Genomic DNA, 21,478 nt, shown 5'->3' with positions numbered 1-21,478 from the left:
CTGTGCACAATTTAGGCAGCCGTAGGCTGCAGCCTTGCTGGCATCTCATCAATAGGGTAAGCGACAAAGACAAACTTTGTCATTGATAAGATAGCTGTGCCTAGCTTGAGCTCTGGGGTCCAGCTTCCTGGATTAACTCTGAGCAAATTATTTAACCTCCGCCTGCCTTGTTTTCCTCGTCTGGGAAATGCAGATAAGTGTACCTGCTTAATAGGGCTACCATGATAATTGGGTGGGAAAATACATATAAAGCACCTAGGACAGGGCCTGGCACACAGACATATCTATTTACCTAATATTTGCTGAAATATACTAACAGGTGTAAACTTTATTAAACTACCTCTTTGGGGTGCCCAGATGGCTCAGTCAGTTAAGAGTCCGATTCTTGATTTCGGCTCAGGTCATGATCCCAGGGTGTGGAATCGAGCCCCACATCAGGCTCCACACTCAACAGGGAGTCTGCTTCAGATTCTCTCCTTCTAGCCCTCCCCCCGCACCACTGCTCACACACTCAATCTCTTAAAAAAAAAATTAATTAAAATAAAATAAACTACCTTTTTTTAAAAGGTTTTATTTATTTATTTCACAGAGAGAGACAGAGAGAGAAAGGGAACACAAGCGGGTGGGGGGAGGGAGAAGCAGGCTTCTTGCCGAGCAGGGAGCCTGATGTGGGGCTCGATCCCAGGACCCTGGGACCATGACCTGAGCCGAAGGCAGATGCTTAACGACTGAGCCACCCAGGTGCCCCAAATAAACTACCTTTTTAATAAATAAGCCAGTATTTTTGTATAATTTTCAATGTGTCCAGGTCCGCAAAGAATTTACAAAAGACTAGTTATGAAAGACATTCTATATGTCATCACCTGGCAGATCATATGATACAATTATCATCATTTTATACATTGTATATTGGTTTGCTGTCTGTCTCCCCACACAAGAATGTACTTTCCATGAAGGCATGGAGTTTTTGAGTTGTGTTCATTACTGGATCTCTGGTCCCTAGACTGTACCAGTCATTTGGTAGATACTCAGTAAATATTTGTTGGGAAAAACAGGAATACACAAATGTTAGCTCTTTTGTGGATAACTGAAAGGTGATTGTCTACACTGGCTCACTTCTATTTTGAGGCTAAAAACATTATCCACATTTTATATAAAGGTCTAGGTGGTGGGGAGAAAAGCGTATGAGTATCTATGGCCTTAGGATCAGCAGCATTTACAAGCCAACATCTTTGACTTGTACAAAGTCAGAGTGATAAAGAAGATCTCAGGGTCACCTATCCATACCTAGCAGAGGGTGCACTCTGCTAGGCAGCTTATTAAATGCTTAAGCTGGGTGGTCTTCTTCTATCAAAAAGAGGCAATCTGGGGCTCCTGGGTGGCTTAGTCGGTCAAGCGTCTGCCTTTGGCTCAGGTCATGATCCCAGGGTCCTGGGATTGAGCCCCGTGTTGGGCTCCCTGCTCACAGGAAGCCTGCTTCTCTCTCTCTTTCCTTCTCATGCTCTCTCTCTCTCACTCTCTCTCTGTCTCTCTCAAATAAATAAAATCTTAAATAAAAAAGAGGCTATGTGACCAAGTATGGTGGTATTATCTTTTGGCTTTTTCCATTTTTTCTTTTAACCGCTAAACTTTTCTTCCAAGGAAAGTCCAAAAGATGTGGATTGCAGGGTGGTCCCTGCCGGGCTGCCCCCAGCATCCTGAAGTTTCTTGGAGCTACTAATGGGGCAGGAAGAACATGTGCTTTAAGTCTTACAGACCCCTCAAGTCCTAGCTTACCTGCTTACTGGTTGTGCTCCTTGGGCAAGATATTTAACTTCTATGGACCTCAGTTTCTTCATCTGTGCAAAGAGGAGAGAGCATGCCACACTTGCAAGGGTTCCAAAGAGTGTATATTGAGTTCCTGATACATAAAAGGCAAAGCTTGTATTTCACTGGATTCAAAAATCCCACTGAGATAATGCCAGAGCCTAGCGAGAGTGTTAGAGCCCACTGCAGAAAACGAAAATGGCCTTCCTTCATGACATTCAGTTTCTTAGCAGCCAGGTTCCAACCCAAAAGTCTCCCTGACTTCAGAGATGTGCAGAGAATTTGACCTAGAATCTTCTTTGTTTCTACAAATCATTTCCACTGCAGCTCAACAGCCTCTAATTGCTGAAAAGCCTGAAGAGGGATGAATGGGCCACAGGACAGATTCAACCTGTGTGCTGGGGATTGAGGCAGCAAAGCAGGCTTCCTTCAGCAAGTTCCATTCGGCACCACTCCACTACTTACCCAGGATCACGGTGCTGATGCTGAAGATGCATTATTCCTGGGATAAAGACAGTCATTTTATTTCTAAATTACTACAATTTATTCCATGAAAATATCATGTTTCCCAGGCAGGAGACTTCCCATTCGTGTATTTATTTGGCTACCATGCAGTGAGTACGTACTGTGTGTCAGGGACCTTCCCAGGAAATGGTGAGATGAAAATGAGTGAGGCCTGCTCCGCCTCCTAGAATCTCGTAGTCTCCTGGGACAGATATGCATGTGACACAATACATTACAGCAAGCACTTCCGGTGCCTGGTGGGGGTACGAATAATGTGCCGTGAGAACCCACAAGATGGGCGTTAACTCTACCAACTGGGTTCAACAAAGGCTTCCCCCTAAAAGTGACAACGGAGCTGGCAAGTGAAGGAAAAGTATGACTTTAAGTCTAACGGAGGGAAGGAAGAGGTGCATTCTGAGAAGAATCACAGACATGAGAAATAGATAATCTAGATCAGTAGTTCTCAAAATGCAGTTGTTGGATCGGCATCACCATTGCCAGGGAATTTGTCGGAAATACAGATTACTGGGAACCACCCCAGAAACTCTGAGCACGGTATCCAGCAATCTGTGTCTTAGCGAGCCCTCCAGCTGATTCTTAGGCTCACTCAAGTTGAAGAACCATTGTTACAGTCAAGTGATGGTATCCAGTAAAAGAAAAAATATGTTAACAAAGTATTTATCTTTATATAATACAGAGATATCTGGATAGATACAGGTTTTCCACCCCTACTCCAACTTTTCCACAAAGGAGGAGTTAATAAGATATGTAGCTCACGAAAGGAGATAAAGGATATAGCCAAGTGAAACATAATGAAAGTAGAATAAAATTAGAAAAGTAACGAAACCATTACCATTTTGTCATACATTTCCCAATAAATGTCCTGATACTCAAAGCAGGTGGAAACACATTCATCTTCCAAGAGTCACAGTACCTGTGAGATTAAACAGCAGCGGTTAAACACACAGCCTTATGAACGTGGAGACCTGAGAGGGGTCCCCCCCATGGCCCTCATTCAGAAGACACTCTGCCGAGGTCGATGACATCCAGACAGTAAAAACCATGCAAGTATAAACACCTGTTTCTTCTCACTCCCTTCCACCAGCCTCATATCACATGGAAGGAACCCAGACAGAGGCCTGAATATTGAGGCCACATTCGCTACTCTCAGACCATCCAAGTCACATCTGGATAGTATCATCAAAGACAAAAGAGAGTGGAGGCAAAAGTGCCAGAGGGGGAATGAAATAGTCAGGTTTGAACAAAATACAGAGTAAGCATTGTCCATCACCCTGAGAACCTCGTCTTTGAAGGAGGTGCTTCTCTGGACTGCCTGAACCTCCTAGGTTGAGATGTCTTTGCACTCCTTACCTCTTGCAGCTTCAACATGTGTTTTTTTCCAAAAGCTTTTTCCTTGGCGCATTACAGATGCAACATGCCTCCACACCAACTAGGGCTTGATTAGAATCTGACTTGTATTATTCTCTGATTGTTTCACGCTTACGTAGTTTATTTCCTCAACTGTGTCAGAAATTAGAAGGCCTCTCACTTCCATGAGGAGGCTGTCTTTGTACCTCCTCTGGAAGGAGGAATGAGAATTGGCTCCATGAGCAGACATGAATGTTTGAGAGAACACAAGGCACAAGGACACTGGAAATCATGGCATGTGGGGAAGTGTACGTGGAGCCCAGTGCTGGTGGCATAAGGGGTGGGGGAGACAGTAGAAAAGGCTGTCTGGTGGGTGAGGTCTAGATCATGAAAATCTCTCACTCGGGGTCATATGCAAAGGTTTAGATTATATTGTAAAAGTGTAGGAAGTCTGGAAAGAACTTAAAGTGAGAAATGTCCTGATCAGATAACAAAGATCACATTACAAATCATACTGTTAGGATTATGGGAAATGCCGTGAGGTGTGTGCGTGTGTGTGTGCACGCTAGAGGGGGTGGGAACAAAGTCATTATGACTTAGTGTTAAGAGCAGGGTAGGTTCAAAATTTACTATCTGTATTATCTCAGAAGAGTTGTTTAATCTTCAATAGTCTGTCTTCTTATCCAGAGAAGAGTCCCTACCACATACTGTTTGAGGATGAAATGAGCTAATGCATTTAAAGGGCTCAACATCGGCCTGGTATATAGGAGCTCAACAATGTTTCTAATTATTGTGGTTACTAGAGGCAGAAGGATCATTCCTTTTTTATTCACTTAGTATTTATTGGTTACTGTCTTTGCTTTTCCTACCAAGTCCAGATGAGACTCGAGCAAGGGAGTCAAGGGCTTGGAATAGCAGCAACAGAAGCAGGAGACCCGCCATGTTCTTCCTGATCAGCTTTGGGATTGGAGCAGAGTTTGGACACTGGGAATTTGTCATGGCACCAGTCCCGTCCCCAGTGACATTCAGCAGCCCCTGTGTGGAAGAACAGAACGATAGTGATGTCACTCCTTGGTTTTATGTTGTCCAGAATAGATGAGGCAGAAAGAAGAATCATAGAGCCAGGAGCTGAGGGTGCTTACAAAAGAATGTTTGACGTGATGTGTCTCCTAGGCCAGCAAGGGAAGGAAGCAAGACCCTGGGCATTGACAGAACTAGAGAAAAAGGAGTTGTCGAGGAACTGGAGAACAGAAGAAACTATCCTGAGAGCGATCAGAGAGCTGGAATGAGGAGAAGGGAAGGAGGAAACATGAGAGATGGGAGGTGGGAGTGGGAATAATAAGAATCCTTAATTCTTCTCACAGTGCCCAGGGCACTGCATGTAATTCAATACATGCAGTTATTCAATAAATAGATGTTGAATTCAATAAATAGATGTTGAATTAAATTCATATGCATAGATGTGATTTGACTCCACGCCCAGCACATTGAAAGGATATAATCTGTGGTCTTACAGGGTAACACCCTTATCTGTCAAAACTAAGTGATTTTCATCCAGGGACAGCGAATGTCCTTATGTTTTCTTCTCTGTCACAGCAATGGTGTTTCAGAAAGCTTCGTGGAGAAGGATTTGTTTGTTTAAGATCGGGGTTAGAAATCTAGAGGGGAAAGAACAACCTGTTCCGAAATGAACAAATAGGGATAATAAATGAAAAGGAGTCTAATTGCTAGACATGTGAAGAGTAAGAATGAGGTCCTATAAAAACTATGCGAACAGGGAAGCAGCAGGAGCGGTGTTTGAGAAATTGCGAATCTCATGCCCATCCACAGCAGCCATTGCAGGGGCGGGGGTGGGGAGGCGGGTGGAGAACCACCTGCAGAAAAACACTCCAGGTGCATGGCGTTGACAATGGTTAGCCGCAGAGACTGCCCATCTCACCCTCTGGGTGCTGACCACCTCTCTCTCTGATGATAGCAGTGAAAGAATGAAGATGAAATCTGAAGGACTGTGTATAGGCTATTGAAGCCGATTGAACTTAAGGTGGTAAAGGCCACTTAAAGATGCCTCAGCCAGTTCTGAATGGGCTGCTTCTGAGACTCACATTTGGGCCCCCTGTGACATAGAACACTGGTGGTGCTTCTCTTATGGTTGTAGTTGGCCCAGAGGGGCAGGACGGTCTCTTTCCTTGGATAGGGATGCTTTGGGGGGCCTGCATGGTTCTGCCACAGACCGCTGGGTCCTGGCCATTCTGGGTAGGGAGCTGGGCCGGACTAGGTGTGGAAGGTCGCTGGGCAGCTTCTCTGTTTCTTTACCTGGGGCTACATGGATCTGCTTCTGTCTGCATATCTACTCCTCTCCCCTCCCCTCCTGGCTTCCTCGGCAGGGCCCTGTCTCTGCGGCCCCACAGTTTCAAATAGCACTTGACTTCTCCTTCCCGTGGTGCCAACACTGGCCTTTCCTCTACTTGACTTTGCAGATAAGCTCACCAGGGTTCAGTGACTCTAGGAACATTTCCATTTAAATTTCCGGGAGCCAGCATCTGATTAACTCAGCTAAGCTTCTGCATGGACGGCCCTAAGTTGGGTCTTCAAACCCGGTGCAATCTGCTCGGAGGAGGGAGTAATTACCTTCAATGTTCCTGGCCTGGACAGCAGCCTTGGAGGCTTCAGGCAGGGGAAAAAAAATTTCCCCAAAGCGGGTGTCAGCTGAGGAGCTCCCACAGAAGGGACCACTCTAGGTACTTTTGGAGCCTCAGCCCTCAGTAGATTTGTACAGCAAACTTGGGAAGAAAAGCAAGCAGCATATAAAAGAAGGAAATTTATGAGAAAAAAATAATCTTTGATTCAGGTAAAAAAAAAAAAAATACATAGTCTGGCTCTGAAGCAAGTTGTCTAGAATGTGCCAGAACATGTTCACAGGACTATTTAGCTAGTTATGAGAGATGTAGACAAAAATAACTCCACTTTCATCAGAGGCTATTTCCACTGCTTCTTTTCAAGTTGTATTGTGCTGCTTTGATTGTCACTGGTTTTGCATTTTTCCTTCTCCACCATGGCTGTCTTTATATCCCATTCAGGAGTTTTATTCTATCATCATTCCTGTTTCTCCTACATTGATCAGTGGCTTGCATATCTTTCCTAACATTGTTTTTCAATAGACATTGACGGTCTTTGCTATTTTCTCTGAAAACTTGGCAGATATGTGTTTTACTCCCATAAGATAGGGTCTCCCCCTGCCACAGTGCCTCCCCAAGAGCTATTGGTCATGGCAGGTCAAGGCAATCACGTTCTGTCCCAGGGGAATCCATCTATAGGCATAGCTGAGGTAACCAGACCCTCTCCTAGAAATCCCAATGGGGTCAATTCCATGGAGAGCATATAGAGTCAGAACAGCAGCCTTCCAAAAATCACCAGTCTAAAATAATGCTGTGAGGTTTTTATAATGTACTGCCTCAATTATCTCCACAATAAAAATCCCCTCCTAAATTCTATGAGATTTTACTCAACAGGCAGTTAAGTATATACCAATATTAATGAGGACTTACTAACCATTTCTCAAGAAATATCACCCTCCACCTTTTTATGCTCAAAAGTCAAAGTGAAACCACTTTTTAAAAGCTTTGTATGAAGACAAAGGCAGTTGGAATTGTGCTACCTACAGGGACCAAATTGGAGGAGGTTTGGGTTGTTGCTTTTTTGTTTTGTATTTTTTTTTTTTTGTACAATATCACATCTTTTGAAAGGGAAATGTTCGCAAGGCATTTATTTGTAGAAGCAGACTGACTGAAGGAGGTATTCACAAACCAAATCCAACTGCAGATGATTAGAATAGCAATTAATGTTAAGGAAAAGCCAGAATACATTCTGGGTCTGTAATATGGCTTAGCATTATAATATGGTGTGTTTCAGACTGTGCTTATTCAAAGGTGCTCCAATGGCATTTATATGACTTTAAGTATAGAACACATGAAAATCGTCAGGTAGGGAAGTCTGGAAAATTGAAAGAGAATGGCATTCGGCCATCTTTTGTAGCTACAGATTCAGAAGGTCAGAAAATGTCTGAAAAGTGGGCCTTAACTTTGGGCAATGTTAACTCACACCCTCCCCTCTGCTGGGTTTTCTGTTTACTTTTACCCTAAAATGGAATAGCTTTGTTTTTCAGTGGTATATTAGTGAGAACCATTCCTCCATTTTTTTGTAATTTTTTATTTAAAATCATAAGCCCGTTGAGCATTCATAAAGTTCTTCCTTCTCAATCCCCATAGAATTGGGATTTATTACTAAGAGAATAAAAAATTGCTGATAGAAAACCTGAATCCATTTTTTATTTAAATTCAATTATTTAACATATAAAGTATTATTGGTTTCAGAGGCAGAGGTCAGTGATTCATCAGTCTTATATGATACCCAGGGCTCATTACATCATGCGCCCTCCTTAATGTCCATCACCCAGTTACCCCATCCCCCCACCCACCTCCAGCAACCCTCAGTTTGTTTCCTATGGTTAAGAGTCTCTTATGTTTGTCTCCCTCTCTGATTTTGTCTTGTTTTATTTGTTCCTCTCTTCCCTTATGATCATGTTTTGTTTCTTAAATTCCACATATGAATGAGATCATATGATAATTGTGTTTCTGTGATTGACTTATTTTGTTTAGCATAATACCCTCTAGTTCCATCCACGTCGTTGCAAATGGCAAGATTTCTTTTTTTTTTTTTTTTTTTGATGACTGAGTACTATTCCATTGTATATATATATACCACATCTTCTTTATCCTTTCATCTGTCGATGGACATCTGGGCTCTTTCCCTAGTTTGGCCATTGTGGACACTGCTGCTATAAACATTGGGGAACCTGCATCCATATTGCATAGAATTTTGTTCTGTGCAGAAAGTCCCCTATGTGTTTAGACTGTGGCAGAAACACACACGTGTGAGCAAAGAGGCCTGCAAAGGGAGGCACTGCCCCAGCGGGCCACAATCTCACCCTCCTCAGAGGTACTCTTTCCTCTTCAGTGTCCTCCTGAAAGGCCCAAGCAAGAAATGATTGCTTCTTTTAGATTCCCTTGCCTCTCTCCACCCCTAGATCTAGTCTGTAGCTACAGCCAGGGAAATCTTTAGTACCTGGATGGCCATGTCACTACCTGGTTTAAATTGCTCTCATGGAGTACCACCACCTGCAAAGCCACATCCTGGTACTAGGATAGCTTATGAAAGCTCCTCGGGATTTGGCCTTGACTTCCCATCTCGCTTAAGAATAGGTTCAGAGGCAAGCATCAGAAAACAAAATAACAGTGGCGTAGGCAAAGGTAAAGGTCTCTTTCCTCCAGCATAAGCAAGATGCAGAGCTGGGCTGACACAGCACTCCTCTGTGGCCAGCACCTTTATCTTGTGCTGCTCCAATGATAACTTACACCTCATGCATGTCACATTCCAGCCAGGAAAGGGGTAAAGAGATATTTAGAGACATTTTCCAGAAACTGCACGTGCCATTTCCAATCACATTCCATTAGCCAGAATTAGTTACCTATGCACATCTAGGGAGACTAGGAAACATAGTCATTATTCTGAGACTACTTTATACTCTTCAATAAGGGAATCCTTTCTCCCTCTCTTCCATTGAATGTTACAACCTGGCATGGGCAGGTCGCATGGAGGAAAGCCAAGGCAACTTGACCCTGAAAAAATTTTTGGTGATTTCTTCATCCCAATTTCTCTGAAAACCAGAACACAGTGCTCCCTGTTCTCCTGGGCAGGGTCCCCCACATTGTTCTTTCTAAAGCAAGTCATGATGGTCTGGCTGTCAGTCTTCACTGAATGAGAGAGTAGAAGCCCTTCCCTTGGTTCTTCTATCTGCATGTAAAGAAAAATCAAGAACAGTAGCTCTAAATAAAGACATGCACAGAAATCAAAGTGAAATAAGGACTTGCCAGCTTTGCAAGACTATTTTCCCCTTGTCAGCATCTTCTAATATGTGGTTTGTTTGTTTCTCCCTCGGGTCAAATAAATTACCTACCTTGAGAATTTCCTTTACAGTGCTGGATCATTCTTGCTTTAGTCATAATTGGTACAGCAATGCTTCTGCTCCAGGTGTAGGAACTCTGTAAAAACCAGGCACATCTCGGGCACCTGGGTGGCTCAGTCAGTTAATCTTCCAACTCTTGGTCTCTGCTCAAGTCATGATCTCAGGGTTGTGGGATCAAGCCCCACGTCGGGCTCCACGCTCAGCATAGAGTCTGCTTAAGATTCTCTATCCCTTGGGGCGCCTGGGTGGCTCAGTTGGTTAAGCGACTGCCTTCGGCTCAGGTCATGATCCTGGAGTCCCTGGATCGAGTCCCGCATCGAGTCCCGCATCGGGCTCCCTGCTCGGCAGGGAGCCTGCTTCTCCCTCTGACCCTCCCCCCTCTCATGTGCTCTCTCTCTCTCATTCTCTCTCTCTCAAATAAATAAATAAAATCTTTAAAAAAAAAAAAAAAAAAGATTCTCTATCCCTCTCCTTTTGCCCCTCCCCCACCCCATTCCAGCTCTCTCTCTCTCAAAAATAAATAAATAAGTCTTTTTTTAAGGTGTTAAAAAAAAACAGATACATCTCACACCTCAGAGCTCATCTCACGGTGGCCAATATAGTCAAGAAATTTTCCAAGTCAAAAATCAGAACATATGGTCTGACAGTAAAATCCGAACTTAGGAGGACAACAAAACACAATTTTGAAGTCATAGTGAAGAAAAATATCAGAGATGATCACTGTAGTCATAGACACCCTTATGAAGGCATGTTGACGCACACTTCCCACCCTTGCTCAAAAAGGAAGGCATGAAAGGCAATTTCCCTTTCTATTTTGAGAAATCTTTTATGGCCACTTAAAATCTAATTCAGGGGCTAGCAGCTTCCTTTTCCAAGAATACAGAAGATAATAGGAATTATTATTCCTCTTTTTTTGTGACTAGGTCATGTCTCTCTGAGAACATCATAAGCCTTTTGTCCATTAGGGATTTGCTATATGCATTTCGTTGTCTGCGCATGAGGGATGCTCAGTTAATTCTTCCCAGTTACACTGCAGGATGGAACAAGTGTTGTCCGTGGACGTCACTTATAAACCTTAATAGGAGAGGGGAAGAAAGAAGTGGCAGAAAGAAGTGCATGGAAAGGGAGTTTAAGAGTAAGGGAAGGGAAGAATGAGAGAAGGAAGAGCAGGGGCCCCCAGGAATTGTTGAGCCATTGAAGGCTATGGATCATCTGCCCCCACTCCCCAGGAAGCCACCAAATGTGTTGCTTTACCTTATAATCACAAGTTGATCAATTGCCCTTTTCAAATGACAGGAGAGTAGGAGTGTAAGATTTCCTATAGAAAAATATAACTGGGCCAAATAAGTTGTTTATTTGGCCTGGACCAGAAAGACAGATTGAGCATTTAGAAATGTTTATGATTGTTTATTGCCATTTTTTCATGACCTTGTTTGCCCACATCATAGAGAAAAGGGATTAAGATCTCAGTATCCTTTTTACAAATATTAAGAGGAGGAAAGCTAACTTATTTATCCTTGCTGCAACTTATTACCCTCTAAGAAAATATAAGTGCTTGGCTCTATGTTGAAAATGGCCCACTTACATTTTAGTAAAACTCAAGCTGTGTATGTTTAATTTACAAAACTTATTGTTGGCTACATCATTTAACTAATTCATCATGAATGGCTTTGCAAAAGCTCTTCATTTGCTCTGCTAGTCCTCAGGTAACATTATTTTATGTGAAATGCTGTTGTCATATTAAAGATAACTAAATATTGAATAGTGATTGAAATAATTTTGTTCATTTTGGAGTAAATATGTATAATTCATGTGTTCGGCTCTTGCCAGTTTCACATTTTACTTAGCAGAAAGTATCTACCTGAGACCTGGCTACTTCAGAAGGAAATTCTGAAGCATTATTTCATTATTATTTTATATACAGGGATTCTAATATGTGTAATCATAAGGCTTTTTATGTGACTATAACCCTACTCGGTTGTTATTTTTGTGGGCTTCTTTTTTTACTTTTAAGTCCATATTTAAAAGGCAAAAATGTCTTCAACAGGACCTGTTTTATATAGAGAGACTCCCTCATGCAATGGATTTTTCCATCTAAATTAGTTTGTGCCACAGTTTTGCCAAAAACATGTACCTAATCTTCTTAAATCCCTCCTTGCCACAACTCAATCGTAGGATCATAACTTCATACAAAGCAGTCCCAAAGTATTTTATGCAAAAATCTCCTTCATTAGTCTCTCTTCAGGGGGCAAGTTTTGATTTAGCTGACCCACAGGTATCATGAGTCCTTCTTGCCTTTTTATCTCTTTCAGTGTCAGTTTCTTTCTGTCCTTCAGATAGTCTTCTGTCTAGGCATCACGTAGTCGGCAGGGCAGGCAAGCTCCTCAGACTTTAGCATCAAGATAGGTAGAGATAGGTAGGATGTTCTCTGATGAGGTATGGAATCTCAGAAGTCAAAGGTTCACAGAGGCAGAAGGAGCATCCATCTGCCTGCTCCTCCTGTACTCTGAAACCAATGGTCTCTGGAATACCCATGAGATGGTCCCTTCCTTGTGCATGGCCCTTCTCTCATCACACAGTCCTCTTTCCACTAAATACACCTGACTCAAATCACAGTCTGGACCACACTGGTAAATTTTGCATTGAATAAATATTTTACCCAGTTCATACCATCAGCCAAGCATTTGCTGGGCACATAGCCCCTGCCCTCAAGGAGCTCATAATTTAGTAAACTAACCAATTTTGAAAGATTCCAGTGATTAAAACCCCCCAATCAGTTTTGCTGAGCCATTAATGCAGAAGCTGAGAGACTAGGAGGAAAAGGGGGAGTCATAAAGTCTGGATCAAGATTTTCAACATTGTCAGGAACTCCCACATACAGGACAGCCCATAGAATAAATGAGACCTGACCTCTCAAAAGTATGCATTTTTCTTCATTAGGCCATGTGTGTGTGTTTTTATTTGTTGTGGTTGTTTCTAAATTAAACCATTTATCTCTCCCTCTCTGAATATCTGAAATGACATTAGTGGTATTTTGGACAGTCATGTTGGTTTTTCAAGACAACTCCTATAGGAAGCTTTCAAAATAAATCAGGCTGTTAATAGGAACCCAGTCAACTCTCAAAGAAGTTAGAGTCAAAAGAACATACTCTGTCCTGTGGAACAGCAGTCTCTGCTACTAAAGAGAAGACCTGTGCTTGGGATGAGCTGAGTTCCCACTGGTGGATCTGTAGGATTCACTTCTCTCTGAGGCAGATCTGCCTTCAGGCCCAGGTCCTTTATGTCCTCAGGAACATTTCCAGGGCCTTTCCTTTGGCCATCTTGCTACCACTTGTGAACATTTAACCAGAAACCTTTAAACCAGGAAAAGGAGATGCCATGATATTCAAACTAGCCAATTCAAGTTCTTCAACAGCTCTCTGTTTGTTAAGAAGAAGCTCTTGGGGCACCTGGGTGGCTTGGTCAGTTAAGTGTCCGACTCTTGGTTTTGGCCCAGGTCATGATCTCAGGGTCGTGAGATGGAGCCCTGGGTCAGGCTTCTCACTCTGCTTGGTGCCTGCTTGAGATTCTGTCCCTCTGCCCCTTCCCCCATTCTCGCCTCCACACTCTGTTTCCCTCTAATGACAGAGAACAGGGGCAGATTTTCTCTATAGCTCTGATTTATTTGCCACCATTACTGTTTTCAACTCTAATTACTGTGGTGTTGGGGGTGGGTATTTGCGAGCTGTAATTGTTACTACAGAATTCTAATGGGAAAGCATGTGACAGAAGATAAAAAGATATATCTTCAAGTTATAAGGGGCCAGTCGCTTCTCTTATTTTTTCCATCCACATTTATTTTATTTACATTAATGGAGTACTTACTATGTGTTTACCTAACTGGCCTGGGACTAGGTAGGAGGATAGAAAGGTGACTAAGAAGTAAGCCCACCTGCGAGAGATGAACTAAACCAGCCCAGGACTGCCTGAGACAAACAATTCCACAGGAGCTGAGAGAGTGTGCAGCAGACACCATGGAAACAGAGGGGAACTAACTCTCCCTGCAAGGGGGATCAGCAAAGGCTTCCCAGAGAAACTGAGCCCTAAAGGGTTGTATGCTTTACGCTTAACAGACAGTTAAGACTAAAAGCAGAGAAGCAAGGGAAAGATCCATCCAGTTATTGGAATCCTAGAGGGAGGGGGTTTGCTTTCAAATAATCTTAAAACAATTTAGCATTCCTTTTCCAGGTTTACTAGCTTTCACCCCTCCCGTCTCCAGGTATCTGACTGGAGTGGGCTTTCCCACCCTACAGAGGTGATAGAGCTTTTCCAATCATGTATTAAAACTGCTTTCAAGGACCCTGCTGAGTTCTTCTGCCAGAAAGGGAACACAGTAGCAGACACTCAAAAGAGCAACATCTATTTACCCAGAGAAGCATTAACCATTTTCCCTCTCTTCTTCTTCCTTGCCTCCAGGTCTCTGCAGAAGACGGGTCTGGAACCTAACCACGGGGTGTCCATGACCCCCGAGGTTGCCGCCCACCAGCAATGAAAGGGTTATCAGGCAGCCGCAGCCACCACCACGGCGTCACCTGTGATTCGGCCTGTGACTCGCTGTCGCACCACTCCTCGGACCGCAAGCCCTACCTGCTGAGCCCGGTGGAGCACCACCCCGCGGACCACCCTTACTACACCCAGCGGAACTCCTTCCAGGCCGAGTGCGTGGGCCCCTTCAGCGACCCGCTGGCCAGCAGCACCTTCCCACGCAGGCACTACACGTCGCAGCAGGAGCTGAAGGACGAGTGCGCCCTGGTGCCCCGCACCCTGGCCACCAAGGCCAACCGCATTCCCGCCAACCTCCTGGACCAGTTTGAGAGGCAGCTGCCGCTCAACCGCGATGGCTACCACACGCTGCAGTACAAGCGCACCGCCGTGGAGCACCGCAGCGACAGCCCCGGCCGCATCCGCCACCTGGTCCACTCGGTCCAGAAGCTCTTCACCAAGTCGCACTCCCTGGAGGGGCCGTCCAAGGGCAGCGTGAACGGGGGCAAAGCCAGCCCCGACGAGACGCAGACGGTGCGGTACGGCAAGCGCAGTAAGAGCAAGGAGCGGCGCGCGGACCCCAAGGCCCGCCCCAACACCTCCCCCGGCTGGTGGAGCTCCGATGACAACCTGGACGGCGACATGTGCATCTACCACGCGCCCTCGGGCGTGATGACCATGGGCAGGTGCCCCGACCGCTCGGCCTCGCAGTACTTCATGGAGGCCTACAACACCATCAGCGAGCAGGCGGTCAAGGCCTCCCGCAGTAACAACGACGTCAAGTGCTCCACCTGTGCCAACCTGCCTGTCAACCTGGACGCGCCGCTCCTGAAGAAGAGCGCGTGGTCCTCCACTCTGACGGTCAGCCGTGCCAGGGAGGTTTACCAGAAAGCCTCGGTTAACATGGACCAGGCCATGGTGAAGTCAGAGTCATGTCAACAAGAACGTTCCTGCCAGTACCTTCAGGTACCATTTATGTCAAGTGATGGATGCTTAGAAATTGTACCTGCTAATTGTGTGGTGTTTTCTCCTGGGCCCTAGTCTGGGCTCTGCTGTGAATTGTCTGCATGAACCTGAGCAAATTATTTAGCGTTTCTCTGGCCAACTGCTCCTATCAGGAAACAAACCGGCTACCCAACTCCATCCAGTTATCTTGAGACACTAGATATAAAAGTGCTTTGAAAAGCATGCCTACAGAAAGGCAAGGAGCTATTAATGTTCAGTGTTCCTCTTTCGTCTGAGGGAACATGGGATAGGGAGGTGAGAAAAGGGGAGTCTACACAGAATTTTAAAATAAATCCACCTTTTTTTTCTTTTTTTTCTTTTTTTTTTTTTTTTTACAAAAGTCAACAATGATCTTTTGAATTTTGGAAGGAGTTTCATTAGATCTATCCAGAGGGTGTTTTTTTTTCCTTTATTGTAAAATTCTGCCTTAAGCTATTTGTTTGGGAAATTTGATCTATCTCCTCACCACTGTAATTGTTATCACCACCTCCATCACTAACCACACTCCCACCCAAACCCCCACCCCCACCCCCCAGAGCACAGGGAATTGGAACAATGCCCTGGGCCCTGAGGAGGTGAGATCAAGCCAGTTTGGGGACCTGACAAGCACGGCTGCAGAGACCCAGGAAAACGGAGGAGGAAAAGCAGGGGGAAGCAGCCACGAAATAAAATGCAATTAGTGTCAGTGTGTAAATCCCACACACGTATAGACCCAAGGCAAGCCGCTCCTCCTCTTTCAGTCTCATGTCTTTCGCTAATGCCCTTCCATTCACTGAACCTAGAAAACGTCAGGAGCAGAGTCTTTTTCTTTTCCCCCTCCCCACCCCACCTCACCCCCCCCCCCCGGGGCCAATTCCTCTATCTGGTAATTGTCATTTTTCCCAAGATAATAACCCTCCCTGAAAAAGGACCCTCATATTTTTCCCTTTCACGGTGTCTTTTTTTCTCTCTTCTCTCCTGTACACCCATCTTTAAAAAAAAAAAAGTTTTTATTGGACTATAAAGGCATGCCATAATCATTTCGCACTCTCATCCTAAGAAGAAATGCAAGGAAAAAGTCTTCCACTGAGAAATTCAACTTTTTGCTCTCTGAATTGCTCCTGACAAATCTGGCTCCCTTGAGAATGCCTCTGCCAAGCCCTGAGAATATGCCAGGCGGGCAGTCACCGGGCAAAGATATCCCAGTATTCAGAAGAAGCCACCAACATGCGGATAGTTTTCACAAAGAGCACACAATTCAAATGGTCAGTTTTTCCCACTCAGAGTGGTATTGCCTCCTTTACTATAAGGTTGCTAGAGGAGTGAAGCCATCAAGAATTATTAATGGAATTTTAGAGCTAAAGAGTACATCTATTCCAACCTCCTCACTTAGCATATAAAAAACTAGCCTCGAAGAAAAGTAAAGGCTTAGTGGGTTATTCTGTTATATTGTTAGTATAGAGGGAGGAGAGAATCCAAGTCACTTAATTTATAGAAATGACTATAACAAGGGTTACAACTGAAGTTTTAGAAATTGTTTAGGCATATCAATCTTACCCACCACCTAGAATAAAGTATTTTGATTAGAACATCTGTCCTGAAGAAAGGATGGGTAATGAGATAGGAGCCCTAGAACAGGATAGTTTATCTATGAAAGTTCTGTAATGGGTGGGAAAACAAACAAACAAAAAAAAAAAAACCCACAACAAATTAAAAAAAAACCTGGACTTTAATAAGTAGTGATGAGATTAGATAAGAAATATCAGATTAAGGAAGAAAACTCTACAAGGATCCAGGAACAGCCTTTGTTAGTGACAAAATGCCTTTTATGTGCTTGCATGATTGCCTACGTTCTTCTTGCCTCAAATTCCTTTTTCTTTCTTTTTATGCCTTTTTGCAGTAAAAGGCTCAAGTAGTGGAGAAAAGTGGAAGGATAAGGAAACTGATATTGATTGAAAATCTACAGTGTATCAGATGCTATAGCAAATGTTTTCACATTTGTTATTCCATTTAATTTTTAAGATAATCCTGAGAGCTTGATATAATAATCCTCTGATTTTACAAGAAAGGAAACTGAGATGAGAACTATCAAGTGATTTTAAAGCCACATGGCCAATAAGTTGAAGAACTGAGAATTAGACTTATATCTATTTGATGCAAAATAGCTCTTTCCAGTACATCCCAGCACAGCCCTGGAATCAAGGGCATGAAAATAGTGAACAGGAGGGAAAAAAATCTGTAGAGCAAACGTATTATTATTAAAAGCTTTTCAGTAAAATGAGAATGAAAGCTTGAAGATTTAAGTATGAGATTTAGTATCATAGCATTATTAGATCTCATATTCAAAAGATTTGGGAATTCTGTTTTCAAGGTATTTACCTTCTTTTAAGCCAGTTTCTTAATGAAATATTTGAGGCTTACAGAGAGGTATAAAGAAAAATAATAATAAAACAAACCCAGTTATATGTAACCCAGCTGGAGAAATAAAACATTAATTACAATGGATCACTTATATACCTTCCCCAATCCCATTTCCTTCCCTTCGTCCCCAGAGTAACAGCTAATCTGACTCACTACCCAAAGGACCTTTGCTTTTAATTCTGAAGTTATTGAAAGATTGAAAGAAATTAATATTTTCTATCATACATTGGGCAATAATTAACACTGGGCCAAGCTAGTTAAACCCTTTAAATATAAACTGAGCTCAAAGGCACACCTTCTTTAATAAATATTGACATTTATTGAGCTCCTATTCTGTGCGAGGCTTTCAGACTGGAAAAAAAAATTTCCGTATTTCAGTGTGAGCAGGTAGTGGGTCTAGCAGACAAACTAAACGTACAACAGTGTGTTCTTCCCACCCAGCATGCAGAGTTAGTTAAAGCGCTCCTCAGAAGAAGGGGAAGAAGGAGTTGCACGTTCACAGGGGGAGGGAGGAGAACAGGAAACTCCTGAAACTGGACATTCTGTCCAGCTCTCTTCTTTCTTTAGAAAAAAGAGGGACTCCACCATCCTACCGAAGCTCCTCTCAGGAAGACAGGTGTAGCCAGCCCCTGCCCGCTCCCATGCAATGATTTCATTTATAAGCTCATTCTTAGAAGCAAATTTGGGGAAATGAAGAAAAAAATGTTTTCCAGTTCTATTATCTTAATTACCAACTAATAGTGAAACTGGATTTACAAATGTTTGACTTCAACCTCACAAAGTTTAGTGGATAAAGCACTGAACTTCAAAGGAGAGGGTCTACGTTCTAGACCCTGCTTGCCATTAACGGGTGAGCGGTCACTGATTAGCCAGTGACCATCATCTCAGCTCTCTGGGTCTCCTTCCTCTGCTATAAGATGAGGCATTTGGCCTAGAGGACCTGCGATCTGAGTTCACATTTTTAACCTCCTTAGTTACATACGAGGAGTACTAATTAGAGCAATTTTCAAGAGTTGCAAGGCCTGGAAACTCTCATTTAATACATGTCTACCAAAAGTACATGTTTTTCCAGTGTTATCTAATTTGGTCTGTAAAACTCTGTGAAGTATTTTACAGCTGAAGAAACTGAGATTTAGTAAATGAGGTTAAGTAGCTTGCCTAAGGACACACAGTTCGTACGCGGCAACATGGAGGGTCAGAACAGACTCATCTGCCTTCAAAGCCTGGGGTTTTCTCTCTACCATGTCCAACTCCGACCAGTTCCAAATATAAAACAGAGGGAGGAAGTGGCATGTATCAAATACTTGTTATGTGCCAGAAACCACACAGTATCTCATTTCATACCTGAAGTAACTTTGTAAAGTATTATGTTTACTCCAGCTTTGCAGGTGACTAAACTAAGGCACGAACAATGAAATCACTTACTCAGGAAGGCATAGATAGTAAGTAAAAGAGCTAAGACTTGCTCCGAGATCCGTCTGAGTCTAAAATGTGCTCCAGGAATGGAAATAAATGCTTTTTACGTTCATTTTATTCCCCGCTTTATTCTGTAGCAAATGTATGCACTCCCCTGACCTCATCTCTGTATGTGCAGTTAGGCACGCGGTACAGGACATGTGACCCATCCTAGACGAGCAACCGAAGGACTGATCTGTCCCTGGTTTGATTCGAGACTGCACAAAGGTTAAATTAATAGTCACCAATAATAGAATCTAAATACGAGCAAAGTTCTGATTCTCTCTTTGGAGAATTACCACTTGGAATTACTTTAACTTTAGCCATTGCCATGGTTATACAGAAAATGAGGAGTCTGTAGGTATTTGGCCTCTGATTGACATTGATTTAGAAATAAAATACTGTAGCTTGAAATTATGGCAAGATCCAGTTAATACAGTCAATTGTGATCTGTGCTCACTCACAAGCTGTTTGTAGTTAATAAAAAAAAAAAAAAAGACTCCCTTTTTTCCCCCAATATTGTTATTTTTAAATGTCAAGAATCAGATGTCGGCTGTTTAGAATCTTGTACCCCTGCCAGGGACTGGTACAGGGTTTGGAGCAGGGACATGGATTTGAAGACATTAAAACTGTTTAATTCTCAGTTGAGATGTGGTTGGCTTTTATACATTTGGAATAGAGCATTTATGGCACATCTCCGGGTAAGTGCTAATAGTTAAGTAAATAAAATAGGAATGGGCTGGAAGGAGTAAAAGGAGTTTTTGTTGTTGTTTTGTTTTGCTCTAAATGACCAGGATTCTTGGTTCTGTATATGCCTCTTTATGTGAACGTTCTGTGTTGAGTGACTAGCATCTAAAGCCATTCAGAGGAGCAAGATTTTAGATTTCCAACTGTTAACCTGAAAAAAAAAAAAAATCCCTTCAATCATGTATTTTGCATTCATCCAGCAGCAGAAACAGGAAAAGGGAAACAAAACGCTCTCTCCGGTAGAAGTAGAGACACACAGGGAGAGAGAGAGAGAGAGAGAGAGAGAGAGTGCAAGACAGAGACGGAGAAAGAAAGCCACTCTCAGAGATGAAATTTTAGGAGAGCGAAATGATCGACCTTTTTAAGGCTGAGTGGGTTTCTTCAGTTTGTGTGCAAGTTTCAAGAAATGGAAGGACTGACCAGGTTTGGGTACAACTCTTTTATTACTTTGTATTTGGTGATAGTGTGTTGTTGGTTTGAGTGGGGTTTTCTTTTGGGGGGAGGGGATAGTTTTGTTATTTTATGTCTTCTTTAAATAATAGCTGGTAAGACTGAAAGAGCTAATAAACTAATGTATATACAGATGGTAAGTAAACAGGTTGAGACACTGGATACCTACAAATCGGTGTCTCCACAGAGGCTACATAAAATCTTTCATGGACACATTTGATCTAAGATGCTAGGGGCTATTAGAGGACATTGTGTGGCTACTGATTGAAATGTGATCAGTTGTTTTCCATGGCAAGGATCCTGAATGCTTCCTGAATGCTTACTGTTCCTCTGCAAAATTAAAATTTCTGGAAGGCTGGGTTTTTTTTTTTTCCTTTTTCTTCCTTTTCCTTCCTTCCTTCTTGGGGTTTTTTGTTGGGTTTTTTTGTTTTGTTTTGTTTTGTTTTTGTTTTTTGTTTTTTGTCTCTTGGTTAAATTAGACTCCACAAAAGATCACTGAAGAATCATTCATAACATGCATGAACCCAGGATTTTTTTTTTCCAGTGCAAGTGCAACTATTTTTCAAAATTTTGTTCAAGATTATTTCAATCTTTGCCTAGTGGGAGTTTTTCCTTCCCTGGGTGAGGTTTTCTTTCCTCTTGTTTTAGAACAATTTAAATTATATTAAATCAATTAAAACTATTTATGTGAAATGTGTGACAGTGCTGAGCAATTCTGCTAGTGACTTAGGTTACTTGGTTACTGCAATGCTTGCTTGCTGCCTTTTAAAAAAAAAAAACCGTCAACCACATTAATTAATAATTTTCTTTATTTTTAATTTTAATTGCTTTAATAATACATTAAGGAGTGTCAGGATTCTTGAATGTATTTCCTTCTTGGCTTACACAATCTTCTCCCTGTTTTTTCACTGATCTTAGTAAATATATCCTCTTTGTTGATAGAAAAAAAGGTTACTCCTGCCTGATCCTAACTTTGAATGTAGAATCAAATGCGCAGCTAGCAGAATCCTGGTAATTCTCTCTCATTCTAATTCTCACTATTGCCCATATCCAAATAATAGTGGAAATGTGCGGGAGACAACTGGCAAAACATTGTCAGAAAGCAGGGGTCCAGAAAGAGTCAGTGGTAGCCAAAGGAAGCTCGAAAAAGAAATAGGAAATCCTTCTTAAAATTTGTTGAAGAAACTTTATGATTCTTGG

The 21,478-nt window shown here is 42.7% G+C and overlaps 1 protein-coding gene across 13 annotated transcripts in view; it reads left to right on the top strand.

The window, feature by feature from the left end:
- The window catches only part of DLGAP1 (DLG associated protein 1), an 889,834-nt gene that overhangs the window by 563,148 nt on the left and 305,208 nt on the right, over nucleotides 1-21,478 (top strand). For 4 of the 13 annotated variants that reach the window (XM_078060566.1, XM_078060565.1, XM_078060564.1 and 1 more), the window contains exon 4: nucleotides 14,156-15,187. In XM_078060566.1, the coding sequence (XP_077916692.1) occupies nucleotides 14,228-15,187 (960 nt within the window). In that variant the 5' untranslated portion in view covers nucleotides 14,156-14,227. Of the gene's footprint in view, nucleotides 1-14,155; nucleotides 15,188-19,640; nucleotides 19,783-20,040; nucleotides 20,258-21,478 lie in introns of those variants that run through there. The other 9 variants (XM_078060574.1, XM_078060570.1, XM_078060573.1 and 6 more) reach the window with 6 other exon arrangements.

This window comes from Halichoerus grypus, chromosome 13 (genome assembly GCF_964656455.1).
Source record: "Halichoerus grypus chromosome 13, mHalGry1.hap1.1, whole genome shotgun sequence".
NCBI classification, from domain to species: Eukaryota; Metazoa; Chordata; class Mammalia; order Carnivora; family Phocidae; genus Halichoerus; species Halichoerus grypus.
Note: the sequence above shows the minus strand (reverse complement) of the source record. Positions and strands in the feature narration are given on the sequence as shown.